Genomic DNA, 17,310 nt, shown 5'->3' with positions numbered 1-17,310 from the left:
CGGTTTCAAATGTCCATTACATGGTCGTTTGGTTCATTTTGAATGAGCATTTTGATGATAATACATTCTGTTGACGACTGTGAGTATTATACATAGCAGCCGGCAACAAGTATGGGTTTGGGTAGGCTGGAGTAAATCATTTTTATATGTCGGTGGCAGTTAGCGAAGGCCTCCGGGGAAATCAATTCCACCAACTTTGCGGTCAAACCTTAAAAACCATAAATCGAGACCGCTTTAAATCTCCCGCAAGATATTTCCATTGCCAGGCGTTTGCCGGATGAATTTCAATCAATATCGCAAAAAATATGACCGCCGCGACCGAAATTAACTGTCACGTAAGTTCCCATTATTTTCTCCTACTAATTAAATTACATGCAAGCTAAGGCCGTGAACTTTTCGCAAGTGCTCTTGTCGAGAAGATTACCAATTCAAAGTTAAATAGCAGAAGCCAGATAGCAGCTGAGGCTAACGAAACTTATTTCGTTTTTGGATAGCTCGCTTCGAACTTTCCAACAAAAGAAATATTTCATTAATGCCCCTCGCAAAAAAAAAGAAAGTAAAAACACGAGTATGTATGTATGTATATTAAATCATTATTAATTATTCATGTATGTATAATTAAAATGTTAAGCATACACGTGTACCTTTAAAATACTTGATTTCATTAAAAAAAATGTATATACTTCTTGCGATATCAAACGATGAGCGTTAATTAAAACGGCGACTCATCTTTCATCTTATGTAAACTCATATTTTTTTCTACTTTTCATCTTATATAAGCTCATATTTTTTTAATTAATAAATTGCAAAGCAATTTCAAAATAAAATGATGTATGAACAACATAAACAAATCGTATAAAGGTCCGTTTACATTCTCCAGCACTGCACGTCAACAACTTGGCACAACAATGCACGCAACTATTCATACTGTAACGTGGGAGCATGAGAGAGAGTATCCACTGTCTAAGTTCATTCGTAGGTGAATAATAGAGACCCCGGATTAGGCTAACAGAACTCAGTAAGTGCCCGAATAAAGAATACGTTGGAGTTCTCACAGACCTAGGCGGGTGCGTGCGTAAGTGATAGACTCGCCAGGGTAGACCTTTAAGTGCCTAGACAATAGACACATTGATGGATCGGGGAAGCTGTGTTGTGAAAGTTGTCCTTTATAAGGAGGTACACACGGTAGATCAAATTATTCTGGAGTGAGCGGTGGATCCGTATGGACCTCTTGAATCGATGAATAAATGCTGTGAAGCGATTTTGGCCTTTCATATGGATCCTAAACCAACCCCTACGCAACAATACTATACAGCACCGCCCGTTTTTGGCACGTTCGTGCTTGTTTTGGCCAAGTGCTAAGCAAAATCGGCCTATACAATACATTACCGAGCGTGACGATATGACGTAATATTGCATGCGTCGTATCAATTGTGTCACAATATGAGGTTTCTAAAAATATTCATATGCGCATGCGGCATTTCACTAGTACGCGTGCACTCGCCACTATGACGTCGCGTCACGCGTGAATATTTCCACAGTGGCCAAAGAAAGCCGGCTTTGCTTGATACGTTCCGGTGACATGTACTGGTGTATAGTTTGAATGGATCGTGTCGATTGCTGCTGTTTTGGATACGTCACGGAATATATGAACGTGTCCATATAAAATGTACTAAAGAATATTTTAATAGTGCTGTTTACGTGGAGTTGCCACCTTGAGCTGTACTGGTAGAAACGGAACTTTATTTAAATAATTGTTCAAATTTTTTATCAAATTTTAATATATTACTATATGTTTAGATTCCTCCATGTTTCCATTATTGTCTGTTGACAAGTTCCATTTATCTGATTTACGCTACGGTTTTGGTAAAATTAAAAATATTAAATCTTTTGGACCAGATTTCATTCCAGATTTCATTTTAAAGGGTAGTGAGCCTGGACTCTCGTCTCCATTGAATTTTATTTTTAATCTAATGCTGAAGACTTCAGTTTTTCCTGTATCATGGAAGTGTTCTAAAGTAACTCCGATCCATAAAAAAGGAGATAAGTATTCCATTAGAAACTATCGCCCGGTTGCTATAATATCCTCTTCTGCAAAACTTTTTGAAATTACACTTCATAGGTATATTTTCAATCATTTCCAGAGTATGATTATTGATCAGCACCATGGATTTCGTCCACAACGTTCAACGACCACAAATTTGTTGTCATTTTCTGGTTTTGTAACAGGTTCCTTGGATGCTAATATTCAAACAGATACTGTTTACACGGATTTCGAAAAGGCTTTCGACAAAGTAAATCACTCCATCCTTATCAATAAACTAATTGGTAATGGTTTCTCATATGGTCTCTCTCAGTTATTCACAAATTATCTCAAGGATCGACGTCAGTTTGTAAAATATGGAATTTATTCTTCTGTTGAATACCCAACCTGCTCTGGTGTTCCACAGGGTTCTAATCTCGGCCCCTTACTATTCATTTTATTTGTTAATGATATTAGGGAAATATTCCACAACTGCAACTTCTTATTATATGCAGATGATCTAAAACTTTTTAGGTGCGTTGAATCTTCTTCCGATGCTCTACTGCTACAGAGTGATTTAGATTCACTCATTATTTGGTCACACTCAAATTGTCTTCCGATAAGCGTTGACAAGTGTCACATTGTCTCTTTTTCAATTGAATTTGGTTACAATATTGATGGCTCTATTCTTGCTCGTCACATACATATCAAGGATTTGGGAATTACTTTTTCAAATACCTGGAATTTTAATTCTCATATCCAAGATATGTGCAATAGGGCTACAAAAACTTTAGGCTTCGTCGTCAGAAACTCACACGCCTTTAATAGCACCAGAGTGACGCGTTTACTGTATACTACATTGGTGCGCAGTTTGCTTGAATCTGGCTCGGCCATATGGAGTTCTAATCATTTAATTTACACGCTAATGTTGGAGAGGGTGCAAAGAAAATTTCTTCGCTATCTCTACATGAGAGAGTTTGGGCGCTATCCCTACTTATTTCCCAGTAAGTTTGTCATGGGCTCCTTGGGCTTTGACTCCTTAGCTTCACGTATAAACAATCATCTTGGTAAGCTTTTTCTAAAAATTCTAAGAGGTGAATGTCATCTTCCTGAACTCGCTCCAGAACTCTATTCCTGCCTATTCGGGCCAGAACTAATGTGCTTGATGACTCGCACCTTTCAAGAGCCATTCGACTATTTAACCTGCTTTCTGGGAGCCTTGATGTTTTTACTGCATCATACAGTTCTGTCAGGCAGCATATTTTAAATGACTTCTAGCTACATACATATTTATACATATTGTTTTCATTTTGTAATTTTATTATTTAGCATAATGTGTATGTATGTTGGTTTTATCTTTATTAATATATGTATGCTATTTTTTATTTATATATATATATGAGTAATTTATCTTTATTTATGTGTTTATGTGTATATGCATGTATAATGTTTGTATGTATGTATTGTATGTATGTGTATATGTATATATATATGTATATGTATGTATATGTGTAGGTGTGTATGTATGTATATGTATATATGTGTATTTTTATATTTATGTATGTATGTATGTGTATTTGTGTATACGTGTAAGTATTTGTGTATATATGGATGGTGTACATACATATATGTTCATATAATTGTCTTTGACCAGGAAGGCGCATTGGGTTTACCTGTTAGGCCTTCTAAATTAAATAAAAAAATAAATGTACATAGATATAGATATAGTACTATACATTTGTATATTACTATATCTACTGAAATAAAAAAAAAGTACAAGTGTACTATAAATATTTTTAAAAATGCATACACGTATACGATTGCTGCTTAATATAATAGATTAGTTATCTTCACACAAAAAAAAAAAAGATAAGATATTTAAGTCATTAGAGACAGTTGTTATCAGTCAAGTATTGTTCAATGTAGTGTATATAATAAATGTTTCGGTTCCAAATGACTTCAACATGGGGATTTTGTATTCATATCGTTGTCCTGTTGATCCTCAACATAATCGGTAAGTTTTTTTGCTATATTTTATATTAACCTCAGTTTATTATTCATTGCTTTGCAAGTTGTGAGATCAAACAGCGATTTAATCTGTCAGTGTACTTAAGAAGTCGAATAATTCATATATACATATATGTATGTACATATGCATATGGTATTTCACACTTATGTAAATACATTTATTCCATTAGATATATTGTAAAAGAGAGGGTAGGGTATTTACCTTTTTGAACACATAGTTTACTTTAAATCATTTATATTCCCCTTTATTGAAAATAAGTCTTATGTTGATGTCTCTAATTAGACTTTTTACTTTATCTATCTGTATAAACGAATTATCAATAGATGAAGTGCTGCGATTATGAAAATTTCAACATCGTGTTATGTTGTGAATATCTTACAACCTATGTATGTACTTATATTACTCTTTATTCCCGCTTGTTATCTTGATTCTTTGACCGTACGCTTAATTGATATTTTCCTTTAATGTTATTTATGAGACTTCCAAAATCTTTATTGTTTTAGTTGCATTTTTCTCACGACTCAATGCTATCTGCGTGACGAATTCTGTGCATCTACTCAACCATTTCTCGATACATTCAAAACACATATGTTAACACTAAAAATATCGTTTTTAAATAACTTTATTTCTTATTCTCACGCCACCAGCGTGACAAATTATGTTTCCCTCAAATATCAAAACCCTTCTTAATCCGCACGACGAATTGCGAGAAATCTACCCTCAAGGGATACATATGCAAACACTAAAAATATTATCTTTAATTAGTTTACCAGCATTTTTCACACGACTCGACTCGAATCGTATTCCCTCAAAAACCTTTTTAAAGCTGCGTAACTAATTGTGTGAAAACCATTTCTCGATACACTCAAGGGTCAAAGTATTAAAGTCTTAAGATATTTTTTTACTTAACTCGAGTTCCCTCTAAAAATATTATTTTCCCACGAACTATGATTGGTCCAAATTGTTACGTTTATTAAATATATACTGATGTAAAACATATGGAAGATCACTTGCGATCGAACCGTCTCTAACTAATCACTGACTTACAATTGAACCGTCTAACTAGTGACTCGCGATTAGACGACTAACTAGTAACGTGTAATACAAACTTATCTCGTGTATACTTACTACTATTAAAGAAGATCTTATAAAAAACTGTGACTATAATATTTGTACACCATCTCCTTCTCGTCCCCGTAACATAAAAATTGGTGACAGCGGTTGCGGATACAGCTGAACAACTGGATATCACTACAAAACGAAGGACCAACCGTTGTAAAGACAACTTCAGAGTGGACCAGGTGGATTTTCATCCTTCAAGCCCAGCAAAAATCCAACTACCAGAATCTTCTAAGCGGAGAATTCAAAACTTCTTACGGGACAACTGACAAGAAAGCAGACAGTGTGCAGAGCTAATTCGCAGTATGCAGAGAAAGCAGATCTACCAGTACATCTTCAAAGGAAACGGTGCAACCTCTGAGGACATCGCAAGTCCGTGACGCAGAAACAGCAGCACGACGAGGACAACTCGTGATCCAAGCAGATCCAGCACTATGTGTATATCATCATCCAGTTTCATCAACAAAAATTCAGATAAGAGGCGATTTTTTTTTATCTCAATCCTAAACTTTTTTTTCTTTACTATATTTACCCTTATTGTGTTATTTTAATGTGTTGATTTAAATATTTTAATTTTGTAAAATGGCATACAACAATTATTATTCACGACAATATTCGAATCAATATTCGCGACGAAATTATAGAAAACCTAAATCAAATTTCAACAAATCGAAATACATCGATGAACCTGTTTATTCAAATTTATCATTTATAGAAAATTCAGAAAAAATTGACGAAGTAATAATGAATTCTAATTATGACTATTATATAGAAATAGATGCATTAGAAGCAAACAATGAAAAACCAAAATTTTTATTTAACCCTTTTCATTCTTTTTCATTTATATCAATTGAAAATTTAAATATATCACAAAATAAATATTCCCGTGATATCGTTCATTTAATTTTAGAAAATAATAATATTTTTCCATTCTCTTTCCAATTAATTAATAACAACTTTAACAATGATTTTAACGGCGTTCTTGGCGCTGATTTCATTTTTCAAGGTAATGGCTTTGATATCGAGAAAAAAATATTAAGAATTCAAAATACGTTTATTTCATATGATCATGGAATTCCGAAAAAAGAAAACCCTATTATTAAAAGTACACGTCATGTCAAATATTTACATAATGCTCACAAAGCAGTAATAGAAAAATTTAATTTACCTTTTGACGGAATATTACCTACCGAATTTTTAATAGCAAGTGGAGCAATAATTGATTATACCAATAATACTCTAACCGTCTTCGATACAGTTTTTCCAATAGAAGATGATAATGATGACGATATTTCAATCGAACATAAAACCGAATCGTCATTAGTTAATTTAAATTCGAGTTCGATATCTTGTTTAAAAAATTTACATTCGCCTACTATTGATTCATATTCAGAGTCTATCGAAAATGAATTATTACCCAATTTGCCTATTTGTAACGATGATAAAAACATTATTGAAAATTCACATGAATCTTTTCCTTATTCTAATGAATCAAAATCTTTTCCTGATTCTAATGAATCACAATCGTTAGTAAACGATAAGCTAATAGATGATACTATGATAGATGATACGATGATAGATGATACATATCGCCTAAATAAAAATGAAACAATTAATGAAGAACCTATTAATGAAATAATATTGCCAAAAGATGTGAATCTTTGCAATCATATAAATAAAAACGCGAAAATAAAAATAATTAATAATGAATCTATTGATGAATTAAAATTGCTAAAAGATAAAAATAAAAAAATAACTAATCATATTATTAATGAAGGATCCATTGAAGAAAAAACATTGTCAGAAGAAATGTTCCTGTGCAATCGTTTAAATAAAAATAAAAAAGCGAAAATAAAAGATAAAAATAAAAAAATAATTAATCATATTATTAACCCTTTGACTGCTACAACAACGATAAATCGTTGTTTTGAAATCGGCGAAGATTGCTACGACGATCGTTGTTGACGTCATTAATTGTCGTATTTCATTACTTTCTTTGCCAGCGCATCAGTGGCACGAAACATTTTTTTTATATACGTATTTATATTTATTTTTCAATCAAGCTTTATAAATATTTATCAATTTTTTAAAAGCTCTTTCAAATTTCGGGTTCATTATCAAAGTAAATTTCGGGTTCGTTGTCAAAGTCATATAAGGAGTTATTACTTGGGAATTGATTATTGTCGATAAATTCATTTTCAGAATCAGTAGAGCTGCTGATTTGTCGAGTTCCTCGGCGAGGAGCTATTATTTCGCTTTCGTCACTTTCACTGTCCGATATCATTTTGCAGAGTTAAAATAAATGGCAAAAAACAATAGAAATCCGCTTTCAATTATATAGGTCACGAGACGTCACGAATTCGTGCAATCAATCAAATGCAACTGAAATGCATACAAAATGTTTATGATACATGTTGAAAAATTATTTGATTATTAGAAACTTCGCATCCTTGTGTGTCTCGCTCACACATATACAATTAAAACCAAGAAAGAAAGAGAGAAAGACCGCTACCTTTTTCAAATGTATCGCATGTTTTAACAACGACAAATACATCGATGTCTAAAAATAGATTATTGAAAAAAATAATGCGTCGGAAACAATCGTCAAAACTTATTTAGTGTATATATGTAGGTATCTCTTTCGCACGCACGCATGTAAAAGCAAGACAGAAAGAGAGAGCGCGAGTCCACAACTGCTTCTTAAAAATGTATATAAAGTATTAAAAAAATTACGCGCGTTCGGCGAAGCAAGTATGTAAAAAAATATATTATATTTATTTTTTTATAAAGTAATTACAAATGTTAGCATTTTTCGCTTGGACATTGAAAAACCTCGTAGCAGCCAAAGGGTTAATGAAGGATCCATTGAAGAAAAAACATTGTCAGAAGATATGTTCCTGTGCAATCGTTTAAATAAAAATAAAAAGGCGAAAATAAAAGATATAAATAAAAAAATAGTTAATCATATTATTAATGAAGGATCCATTGAAGAAAAAACATTGTCAGAAGATATGTTCCTGTGCAATCGTTTAAATAAAAATAATACGGCGAAAATAAAACATAAAAAGGTTAAGATTAAAAAAAAAAAAAAAATAATTGAACGTTATGTTAAAAAAGGATTTATTAATTTGTCAGAAGATATGGTCTTCAACAAATTAATTATAAAAATGAGTAAATCTATTAACATGAAGATAAATAAGAAAATTAAAATAAGTGAACATAATAATAAAACCAAATTCATAAATAAACTTCGATTTACAAGAAAAACGTTATACAAACCTACGGTAAAAATAAAAAGAAAAGTAAACTTACTTCGAAGAAATATAAAAATTAATAATCATGTAACTTTCGCTCAAGTAAATCGGAATAATCGATTTTATAACGGAAATTTGAATAACATGAATGCTAACATGTTATCCAGAATAAAAAATAAATAATTTTCATTGAATGCATTTCAACTATGAATTAAATGATATCACAAACAGTGATGCGTACTCTTATCATCATTTATAAGAGCAATTATTTGGTTATAAAAAGAAATAATTAAATTTATCATATAAATACGGTTATATGATCTCTCTCGTATATATATATTACTATTAATATGTGTATGTACACTAAATATACGAAAATTGATTTGAAATTAATCTTTTGAACATAGTCGATTATAAATAAACTAATTAGAATTACTTATACGCAAGTAAGAATCGTAAAATAATATTAATCGTAAACCAAATTAACTGTTTATATTTGCGCAAAAATCTAAATTAACCGAAATCTAAAGCTAAAGATAAATCTCCTAGAAACAAATCTTTACCTATTTTTTGTCACTATTCAGTGATTTCTAACCATTGCATCGTATTAATTATTTTTGTTGTCATTCTTTCTCAATTATCTTATTAATTATTGTTAATGTTTATTACTATTATTCTTGTATTTTTTTATTGTGTTTTTCTAGATTAAGAAAAAAATGTGAAATTGACTAAATTCTCTAAACAATTTAGGATTATACTTAAAACTTTTATATTCTATAATTCATAAACTTTATTTTATCATTTAAATGAATTATTATTGTGCTTGTTAAAATTCAACGGATGTTTTAGAAAACAATTGATTGAACAATTATAATACTTGTTTACAATATACATGTCTGTATATTATGTTATAGACGCATATAAAACTTGATTTCATATGTGGAAATCAATAATTTAATTTGTATCAATCCAATCTCTTTCAAGGTTACAAATACCTTACTTAAGAAAAGTAAATGAACTTTTAATTTTAATTTTAATGTTTCATATATATATAAATACTTTTAATGAAACTTTATATTTGAAAGTGATATAATATAATTTTTAATCTTTAATTTTAAAACTTTTAAAATTTGTATCTGTATTTCGCAGTTCAAGAAACTTTATCCTTACTTGATAAAAAAAAAAATATATATATATTGATATAATAATTAACAAAGAAGTAAAAACTATTGTTATACGAATAACTCGGTAACAAAACAATGAATATCCATTAATTGAATATATATGTTTAATAATGATAATATATCATTCTAAATTACAGTATAGTTATAGATTTCAATTAAACCAATGTATTACCAACTAAATATTGTACTCATTGTAACTACCAATTGTAAAAGTCTTACACGAATCATTATTTAGTATATTATATTTTCATTTCATAATATTTTGTAAACAAATACGAAATCATTATTATTATTTCAACTTTTACTCTTTTATACAATTTTATTGCTAAAGGTTTAATTACTTTGCATTTAATTACTTTTACTATTTCTGATATAATTATTATTCTTGTATTTCATTTACACACCTTGTGTGATTTTTCCTATAATCACTGTTTTTATATTTTTTTGTAGAAAAAAAAAATTATGTTAAATGACATGTTTATTATAACTACTATTTTTGTAATATCTTATATTAGGGTCTTTTGAAAAACTAGACATTTATAATTGTTATATTAAGTAACTATATAATACTTAATTACATACTTTACATGTTAAATCACATGGCAATCCCGCCATATGTTTAATCTAACGAAGGGGATGTTATGTTGTGAATATCTTACAACCTATGTATGTACTTATATTACTCTTTATTCCCGCTTGTTATCTTGATTCTTTGACCGTACGCTTAATTGATATTTTCCTTTAATGTTATTTATGAGACTTCCAAAATCTTTATTGTTTTAGTTGCATTTTTCTCACGACTCAATGCTATCTGCGTGACGAATTCTGTGCATCTACTCAACCATTTCTCGATACATTCAAAACACATATGTTAACACTAAAAATATCGTTTTTAAATAACTTTATTTCTTATTCTCACGCCACCAGCGTGACAAATTATGTTTCCCTCAAATATCAAAACCCTTCTTAATCCGCACGACGAATTGCGAGAAATCTACCCTCAAGGGATACATATGCAAACACTAAAAATATTATCTTTAATTAGTTTACCAGCATTTTTCACACGACTCGACTCGAATCGTATTCCCTCAAAAACCTTTTTAAAGCTGCGTAACTAATTGTGTGAAAACCATTTCTCGATACACTCAAGGGTCAAAGTATTAAAGTCTTAAGATATTGTTTTACTTAACTCGAGTTCCCCCTAAAAATATTATTTTCCCACGAACTATGATTGGTCCAAATTGTTACGTTTATTAAATATATACTGATGTAAAACATATGGAAGATCACTTGCGATCGAACCGTCTCTAACTAATCACTGACTTACAATTGAACCGTCTAACTAGTGACTCGCGATTAGACGACTAACTAGTAACGTGTAATACAAACTTATCTCGTGTATACTTACTACTATTAAAGAAGATCTTATAAAAAACTGTGACTATAATATTTGTACACCATCTCCTTCTCGTCCCCGTAACAATCGATTTTGATTGACATGAACTATCCATCAACGGTCACGTTTTTGTAGCTTTTATTTATGTAGAGTGACCCAGAACAACATAAAATACTTTTCCATATACTTCTGTAGGTAAATTTGTAAAGATAAGGTATGCAAGGAAACTATGACCCAAATTTAAGTAATTATGAAGAAATTAACCTAACTTTTAACAATAAATTTAAATTTTATAGCCTATTTTTTAAAGTAATACTTTTCAAAATGGAAATTTCACTAATATATATGTACATACATATGTAGGTACATGTTTCAATAACAAAGACCTTTTTATTACTCTAATCCGAATCATTGTCTACTAAAATGTTGTCATACATATAAGTGTTTGACTGTTATGGCGAATTTTGCTGACGACTTCGTCACCGCTGAGCAAACGGGAGTTTGCAGGTTTCGATTACATCACTTACCATTTAGGACCGTGTACTTAAAAGAAGCTGGGCTTCAGGAATTTGTAATATTTCCCCCCCCCCCCCTTTCTCTTTGAATCTGACAATAATATAATTAATTATATCATTATATTTTGATTTGAATTTTAAATGCTTTTTATTATTACGAAATTATGTTCACAATACATCTTATATCTGTTTTAATAGCTACTGATCTACTGATCATTTTCTATTTTACAATTTTAATTTAATTTGGTTAGTAATCACAGTATTATATTTTTCTAATGTTAATCTAAAGCATAATAGGAAAAAGAGCTCAAAAACCTATTTACAATCCTTATAAATGTTCATAATACATCTAATACATAATATTAATTAAAGACTCTCTTAAGTCGATGACCTAAAGCAGATTGTGTTTAGGTAATCTGTGTTTATACCTGAAGGGTATAGACATTTTGTTGTAATCACCGAGACTCTTCACAAGTGTGTTAGTATGGTTATTAGTGATTCTGTCATAGAATCTACTGGTTAGTTTGTTAGTAATGTCTGTAACAAACGGAATATTATATATGGCATGCAGTTTTTTCAGGTTAGTATATATGGGTGTATTATAAATTATTTTTAGGGATTTATTTTGTATTACTTGGAGCTTGGAAAGGTTAGTATTCGAGGCGTTATTCCATACAGGTGAAGCATAGATTAATAATGGTAATATGAGCGCGCGATATAATTTTATTTTATTTAGCGTTGATAAAGAACTATGGCGATTAAATATTGGATATATTGAGGATATACCCCGCATCGCCTTGCATTTCGCTGCCTCAATGTGAAGTGCCCATCTCATTCTTTTATCAAACGTTACTCCTAAATATTTTATTACTGACTACCATTTCAGACTTTCTCCAGAGGGGATTTTCAGATCTGAACTTGGCTTATGCTTTCTAACACTAAGAATATGGCGTCTGTTTTGGTTTGATTAATTTGAATTTTCCACTTAGTGAAGTGTTCAGTCATTATTTTAATTGCAAATTCAAGATTTTTAAGAACAGTGTCTGGTTTTTTGCTACTTGTGAAGCAAGCTGTATCATCTGCATATAGGGCTATGTGACAGTTTTTTGGAATAGGTATGTCATTTATATATATGGAGAACGAGAGTGGGCCAAGCAAGCTCCCCTGCGGAACGCCAGCTGCGATTATTTTTGGAAACGATAATTCATTAATATCATTATATAATATTTTTCTTCAACCTGAAAAGTTTCCAGATGAAGGCTAAAACTTTGTCTGATAGCCATAAAATTTGGAACTCGTTTTGCAGCAGTTAAATCTCGTAATATAACCATTATTGAAAAAAAATTTGGGTCAATAAAGTTGACCGTTGTCATTAATAGAATGCAAGCACTATAATTTGATAAATTTTCCACAAAAATATACTTCAATATCTCACTCTCGCCCAAGTAATTTTCTTCTAAAAATCAATCCATATTTCCTTCGACTGTAGTAGTTACCTTGTGAAAACTTAAATTGCATATGTATGATGATTGTAAAATGAGATAAGATTTCGATCAATGCGATTGCGGCTTCGAATGTTGACAATATAACGGCTGATTTTTTTTTTAATTATATACGAGTATTACCATGGTGCCATTATAGTTCCCCTTGGGGACACCTTTAGTTTTACGATTGTACATTGTATGATACATACATTTATGGGTTATAAATCATATTCAAATAGTGGGTAGGGTGGTTTTGCCAATTTGATGAGGAAATTTGTCAACAATGAAATTAGATAAATTGACAAACTCAGATAGGAAACTATCGACATGGATTCAAAAATTTTCAAGTCTGACAGCGGTACTACAGAAATACTTTGAAATAAATTATTTTCAATCGAGGTCAACCCAGGGTTCGAACCCGGAAACCTCTCGGTGTTTATCATAAACGCAACCAACGAGCTATGTATACTGCTGATCGAAAGGAAAACCTTCAAAAATCTTACTACTCTGGAAGCAATCATGACGTATTGTCAACATTATACGACGTATTCGCATTGATCCAAATCGCACCTTTTTACGAGAGCATCTAATGAATTGAAATGATCAAAACCATCACAAACTATTTAAAAAACTATCATATATTAAATTATATATTGTATTTCAGAAATTCAATGCAATGTAAACGATTTTAAACCACACAAGAGTCAAGCCAATGTTGGCTTTTCGGGAAACATGCAAAATGATTATTCATTTCAGGTAAAAATCATTTAAATTTATCACTATGACAGATTGAAAAATATTTATATATAACATTTCCAAAGGTATCTCTACAATTGCGAGGCAGTCACGTATGTAGTGGTGCTCTCATCACTATGAGACATGTTTTGACAGCTGCCCACTGTGTTTATGAAGTGAAACCCAGCGGGTAAATATCTACATATATATTATAATATATGTATGTACATTTATGGTTATTCAATTGAATAACTACAATTCATTTGTTTAATAATCAATCGATTCTATTTTCATGTTAGCTATAACGATTTGCTGGATCCACTTCAACTGGAAGTGGTAGCTGGTACGTGGGACAAGTTGAATTGCAATCCCAGAGGACAATCGCGTTTAGCAATGGAAATAATTGCACATGAAGGGTATTCGCCTGATAGAGAATCAATGGACCATGACATAGCTATCGTTAAGGTATATGTACATAAATACAAGTGGTACTTTGTTATACAATGATCGCTTTTCTGGTTATGTGCAGGGCTTTCAATACAAAACAGTATATTTGACCATTTTATTTCGTGTATTCTATCATAGTATTCAGTCTAAAAAATTAATATTTGACATATGTACATATGTAGGTTCTAGAAGACTTTTACGTCTCAGCTCAAGTAATACCCATAGCATTGCACGAAGGCAATGCGACCGGTGGGGAAATTTGTCACTCAAGTGGATGGGGTGTTACACATTCGGTAATTATACCCAAAGCATGTCCTTCGACTATTCAATCAACGAATAAATCCAAATTAAATCATCAAATTCCAGCATGGGCTAGTTTCAAGATATTTGTCGAATGTTTTACTTCCACTGTGGACTTATAAAAGGTGCCAAATCCGATATGGAAGTGGTCTCACCGACAATATGGTCTGCGCCGGATCCGGACATAAAAAAGGAGTTTGCCAGGTATTTAAGCACCTCATTTTGATACTAATAAAATTGATCCAGTTCCGTCAGGTTCAATTTGTTTGTTTTAACTTTCCAGGGGGAATCTGGTGCTCCGTTGATTTGTGAGGGTGAACTTGTCGGTGTGATGTCTTGGGGTTTCGGTTGTATATCGACAACGTTCCCCACAATCTTTACCAATTTAACACAATATGCAGAATGGATCGAAGACAATGCATTTTCATCGACAAATAATCTCCAATATCATATGTCCATTTCATATTTACTCGTTTCGTATGTGCTGTATTATTTGTACGTTTCTAAATAAACTTATTTGAAAGGTGCATTATTTTAAATAGTATACTATCGTATGAATTCAAAGTGTTTATACAATATAATATTATGGATAACGTCAATTTAAATAAAATAAAATTTATTTAAAAAGGATAAATAAAAGAGGTCCAAGGTTTGAGCATTGCGGGACTCCAGAACTAGTTATATAACGAATAACTCGAGAACTAATTACACTGTTCGACAAATGACGACTTTTTTTGGTTCAGAGACGAGATATGACTTTTCTTATAGGTCTATGCCCAGTAAACACGAATCTGGTAATAAAAAATGTTGATTTGCTCGAGATTCGGAGATACATATATGCGTTTTTTAAATCGCGCGATTTTTCTATATCTTGGTGTTGTTCGGTCGATGTCTCAAAATCTGTCAATTTTCTGTTCAAAATTAATATTGGAATCTACATATAGTCAGGTATTTTATCTTTCATTTGTAGTACTTTTCAGCTTTCAAATCTCTCTAAGTAGTCGTCCAGTTCAAATCAAAAGTCAAAAGTACGTATTTTCACTTGAGTATTTTCAATTTAAACATGTTTATTGGGATAGTTTTCTGGCCACACTATTTTTTGTTTTCGTTTAAAAGGGTTGATTGGAAGTGTGCTGAATTTAAAATAGTAGCAATATGACCAAATAAAAAACCCTTTTCCTAAATGTTGTGGAGTCTCTCTGAAACTGCCGGCTCTTTGAAGACGTTCATGCGTCTTGCAGTCCATGGGATACCATATCCCTTCCTCTCTTTTTCCAGATCCATGTCTTGACTCCATACAATTCAATGGGGAACACCAGAGATCACACGAAGTGTATTTTCGTTCTTCTCATAATATAGTGTTTCTTTCATATCTTTATTAAACTGACCACCGCCTTTTTCGCTATTACTACTTTTTTGTGAATTTCCGATTAGCATCCGTGTTCCTTTGATATCAAGGCACCTATCTATGTACATATACATACATACCTTTTTCATTTGTTTATCTCTATGCACCATTTTATGTAATTTGTAAAAATCTATAATTGGACTCGGATGTTATTTTGTTAAATTTACTCTTTATTTATGCATTTCTACATCTGTTTTATGTTGATTTTTCAATGAATAAATAAATACCTATATAGGTAGATAATATCGTCGACTTACTCAGTCTTTTAAAGCATTGGACTTTATGAAACACTCAAATCTGTCAACGAATTGGATTTTTATTTGTCTCTAGACCCAGGTGTCTCCTCTCATCTCCATCGCTGAAGTAGTTCAGATATTTTATCATTCATTCGCGTTATGCCATTCGGCCATTCGCTTTATTATATATATATGTACATAGTTACATATGTATGTATATAACAAGCATAAAAACTTAAAATATCACTTAATTTCTTTACACAATATACAAAAAAGTTTTAGTACAAATTGTGTCCTTTAGATTCCTACAGGGAAAAAACTATATATGAAACTTTTATAGGAAGAATTACATTGATATTGTATTTATTTTATTTATTATTAAATAGCAAATTGCCAATGAATTATTTCACAATTAACAATTTTAAACTAAAACTAACCATGTATAGTTTTCTTAATTTACAAAATTAAGAAAACTATAATTAGTAACCCTAAAATAATATGATATAATTCCAAACATAGTATTTTATTAAACTTACATATATAATTACGTAGGAATTTATGTGGGTATTTCTTTTTTTTTTGTAAAATAAAGACTATTCCAAAGTTTGTGTATTTGAAACCATTTATTTGAAGAATAAATTGATTGCCAAAAAATATTCACTTCAGCGTCAATGCAGATAATAAGCCGGAGTTTTGTTTGTGTCAAAAAATATATGCATATACGTACATTTTACATATGTAGATAAAGTCAATGCTAAATACGATGGCACAGAATGGGACTTTAAGTCCTGTCAATGGCAAATCGGGTATAGGATTATGAATTATTGAAGCTGTCGTAAATCATTCCGAGCGATTAATTCGCACAAACACGGTTCCGACATTTGCCAAAGGACACGCTTCGCACAAAACACATCAAAATTGTCATAAAAAGATGGAAAATAATGACAATTTTCATGATTTAACGCGTGACGCGCGCTGTCGAACCGTCATCAATTGTGCGACATCTATCTACCGGAAAATATATCTCTATATTATATTTATATGTGCATAACACAATGAAAATCGACACACGCTCTATAACTTATGCGGCGATATTGCGAAAAATTTTAATCTATTTGTGATTGAAATGTCTATTTAAAATTTCATTATGATTGAATCATTTTGCGCAAATGAACTTTTA

At 31.2% G+C, this 17,310-nt stretch overlaps 1 protein-coding gene across 1 annotated transcript; it reads left to right on the top strand.

The window, feature by feature from the left end:
* The first annotated feature begins 3,886 nt into the window (after window positions 1-3,886).
* LOC143919690 (anionic trypsin-2-like) lies at window positions 3,887-16,735 on the top strand. Its single transcript, XM_077442141.1, has 7 exons — window positions 3,887-4,037; window positions 13,669-13,760; window positions 13,826-13,929; window positions 14,039-14,204; window positions 14,369-14,479; window positions 14,553-14,690; window positions 14,770-16,735. The coding sequence occupies exons 1-7, from the start codon at window positions 3,962-3,964 to the stop codon at window positions 14,995-14,997; spliced, it is 915 nt and encodes a 304-aa protein (XP_077298267.1). The 5' UTR covers window positions 3,887-3,961; the 3' UTR covers window positions 14,998-16,735.
* Window positions 16,736-17,310: the final 575 nt, after the last annotated feature.

Source organism: Arctopsyche grandis, chromosome 1 (assembly GCF_051622035.1).
Source record: "Arctopsyche grandis isolate Sample6627 chromosome 1, ASM5162203v2, whole genome shotgun sequence".
NCBI classification, from domain to species: domain Eukaryota; kingdom Metazoa; phylum Arthropoda; class Insecta; order Trichoptera; family Hydropsychidae; genus Arctopsyche; species Arctopsyche grandis.
Note: the sequence above shows the minus strand (reverse complement) of the source record. Positions and strands in the feature narration are given on the sequence as shown.

Bases quoted from the DNA above. Each gene is read 5' to 3' on its own strand.
- LOC143919690 (XM_077442141.1), top strand. From the start codon at position 3,962: ATGTTTCGGTTCCAAATGACTTCAACATGGGGATTTTGTATTCATATC. The intron at 13,930-14,038 runs GTAAATATCTAC...TTTTCATGTTAG, and splicing joins TATGAAGTGAAACCCAGCGG to CTATAACGATTTGCTGGATC. The intron at 14,205-14,368 runs GTATATGTACAT...GTACATATGTAG, and splicing joins ATGACATAGCTATCGTTAAG to GTTCTAGAAGACTTTTACGT.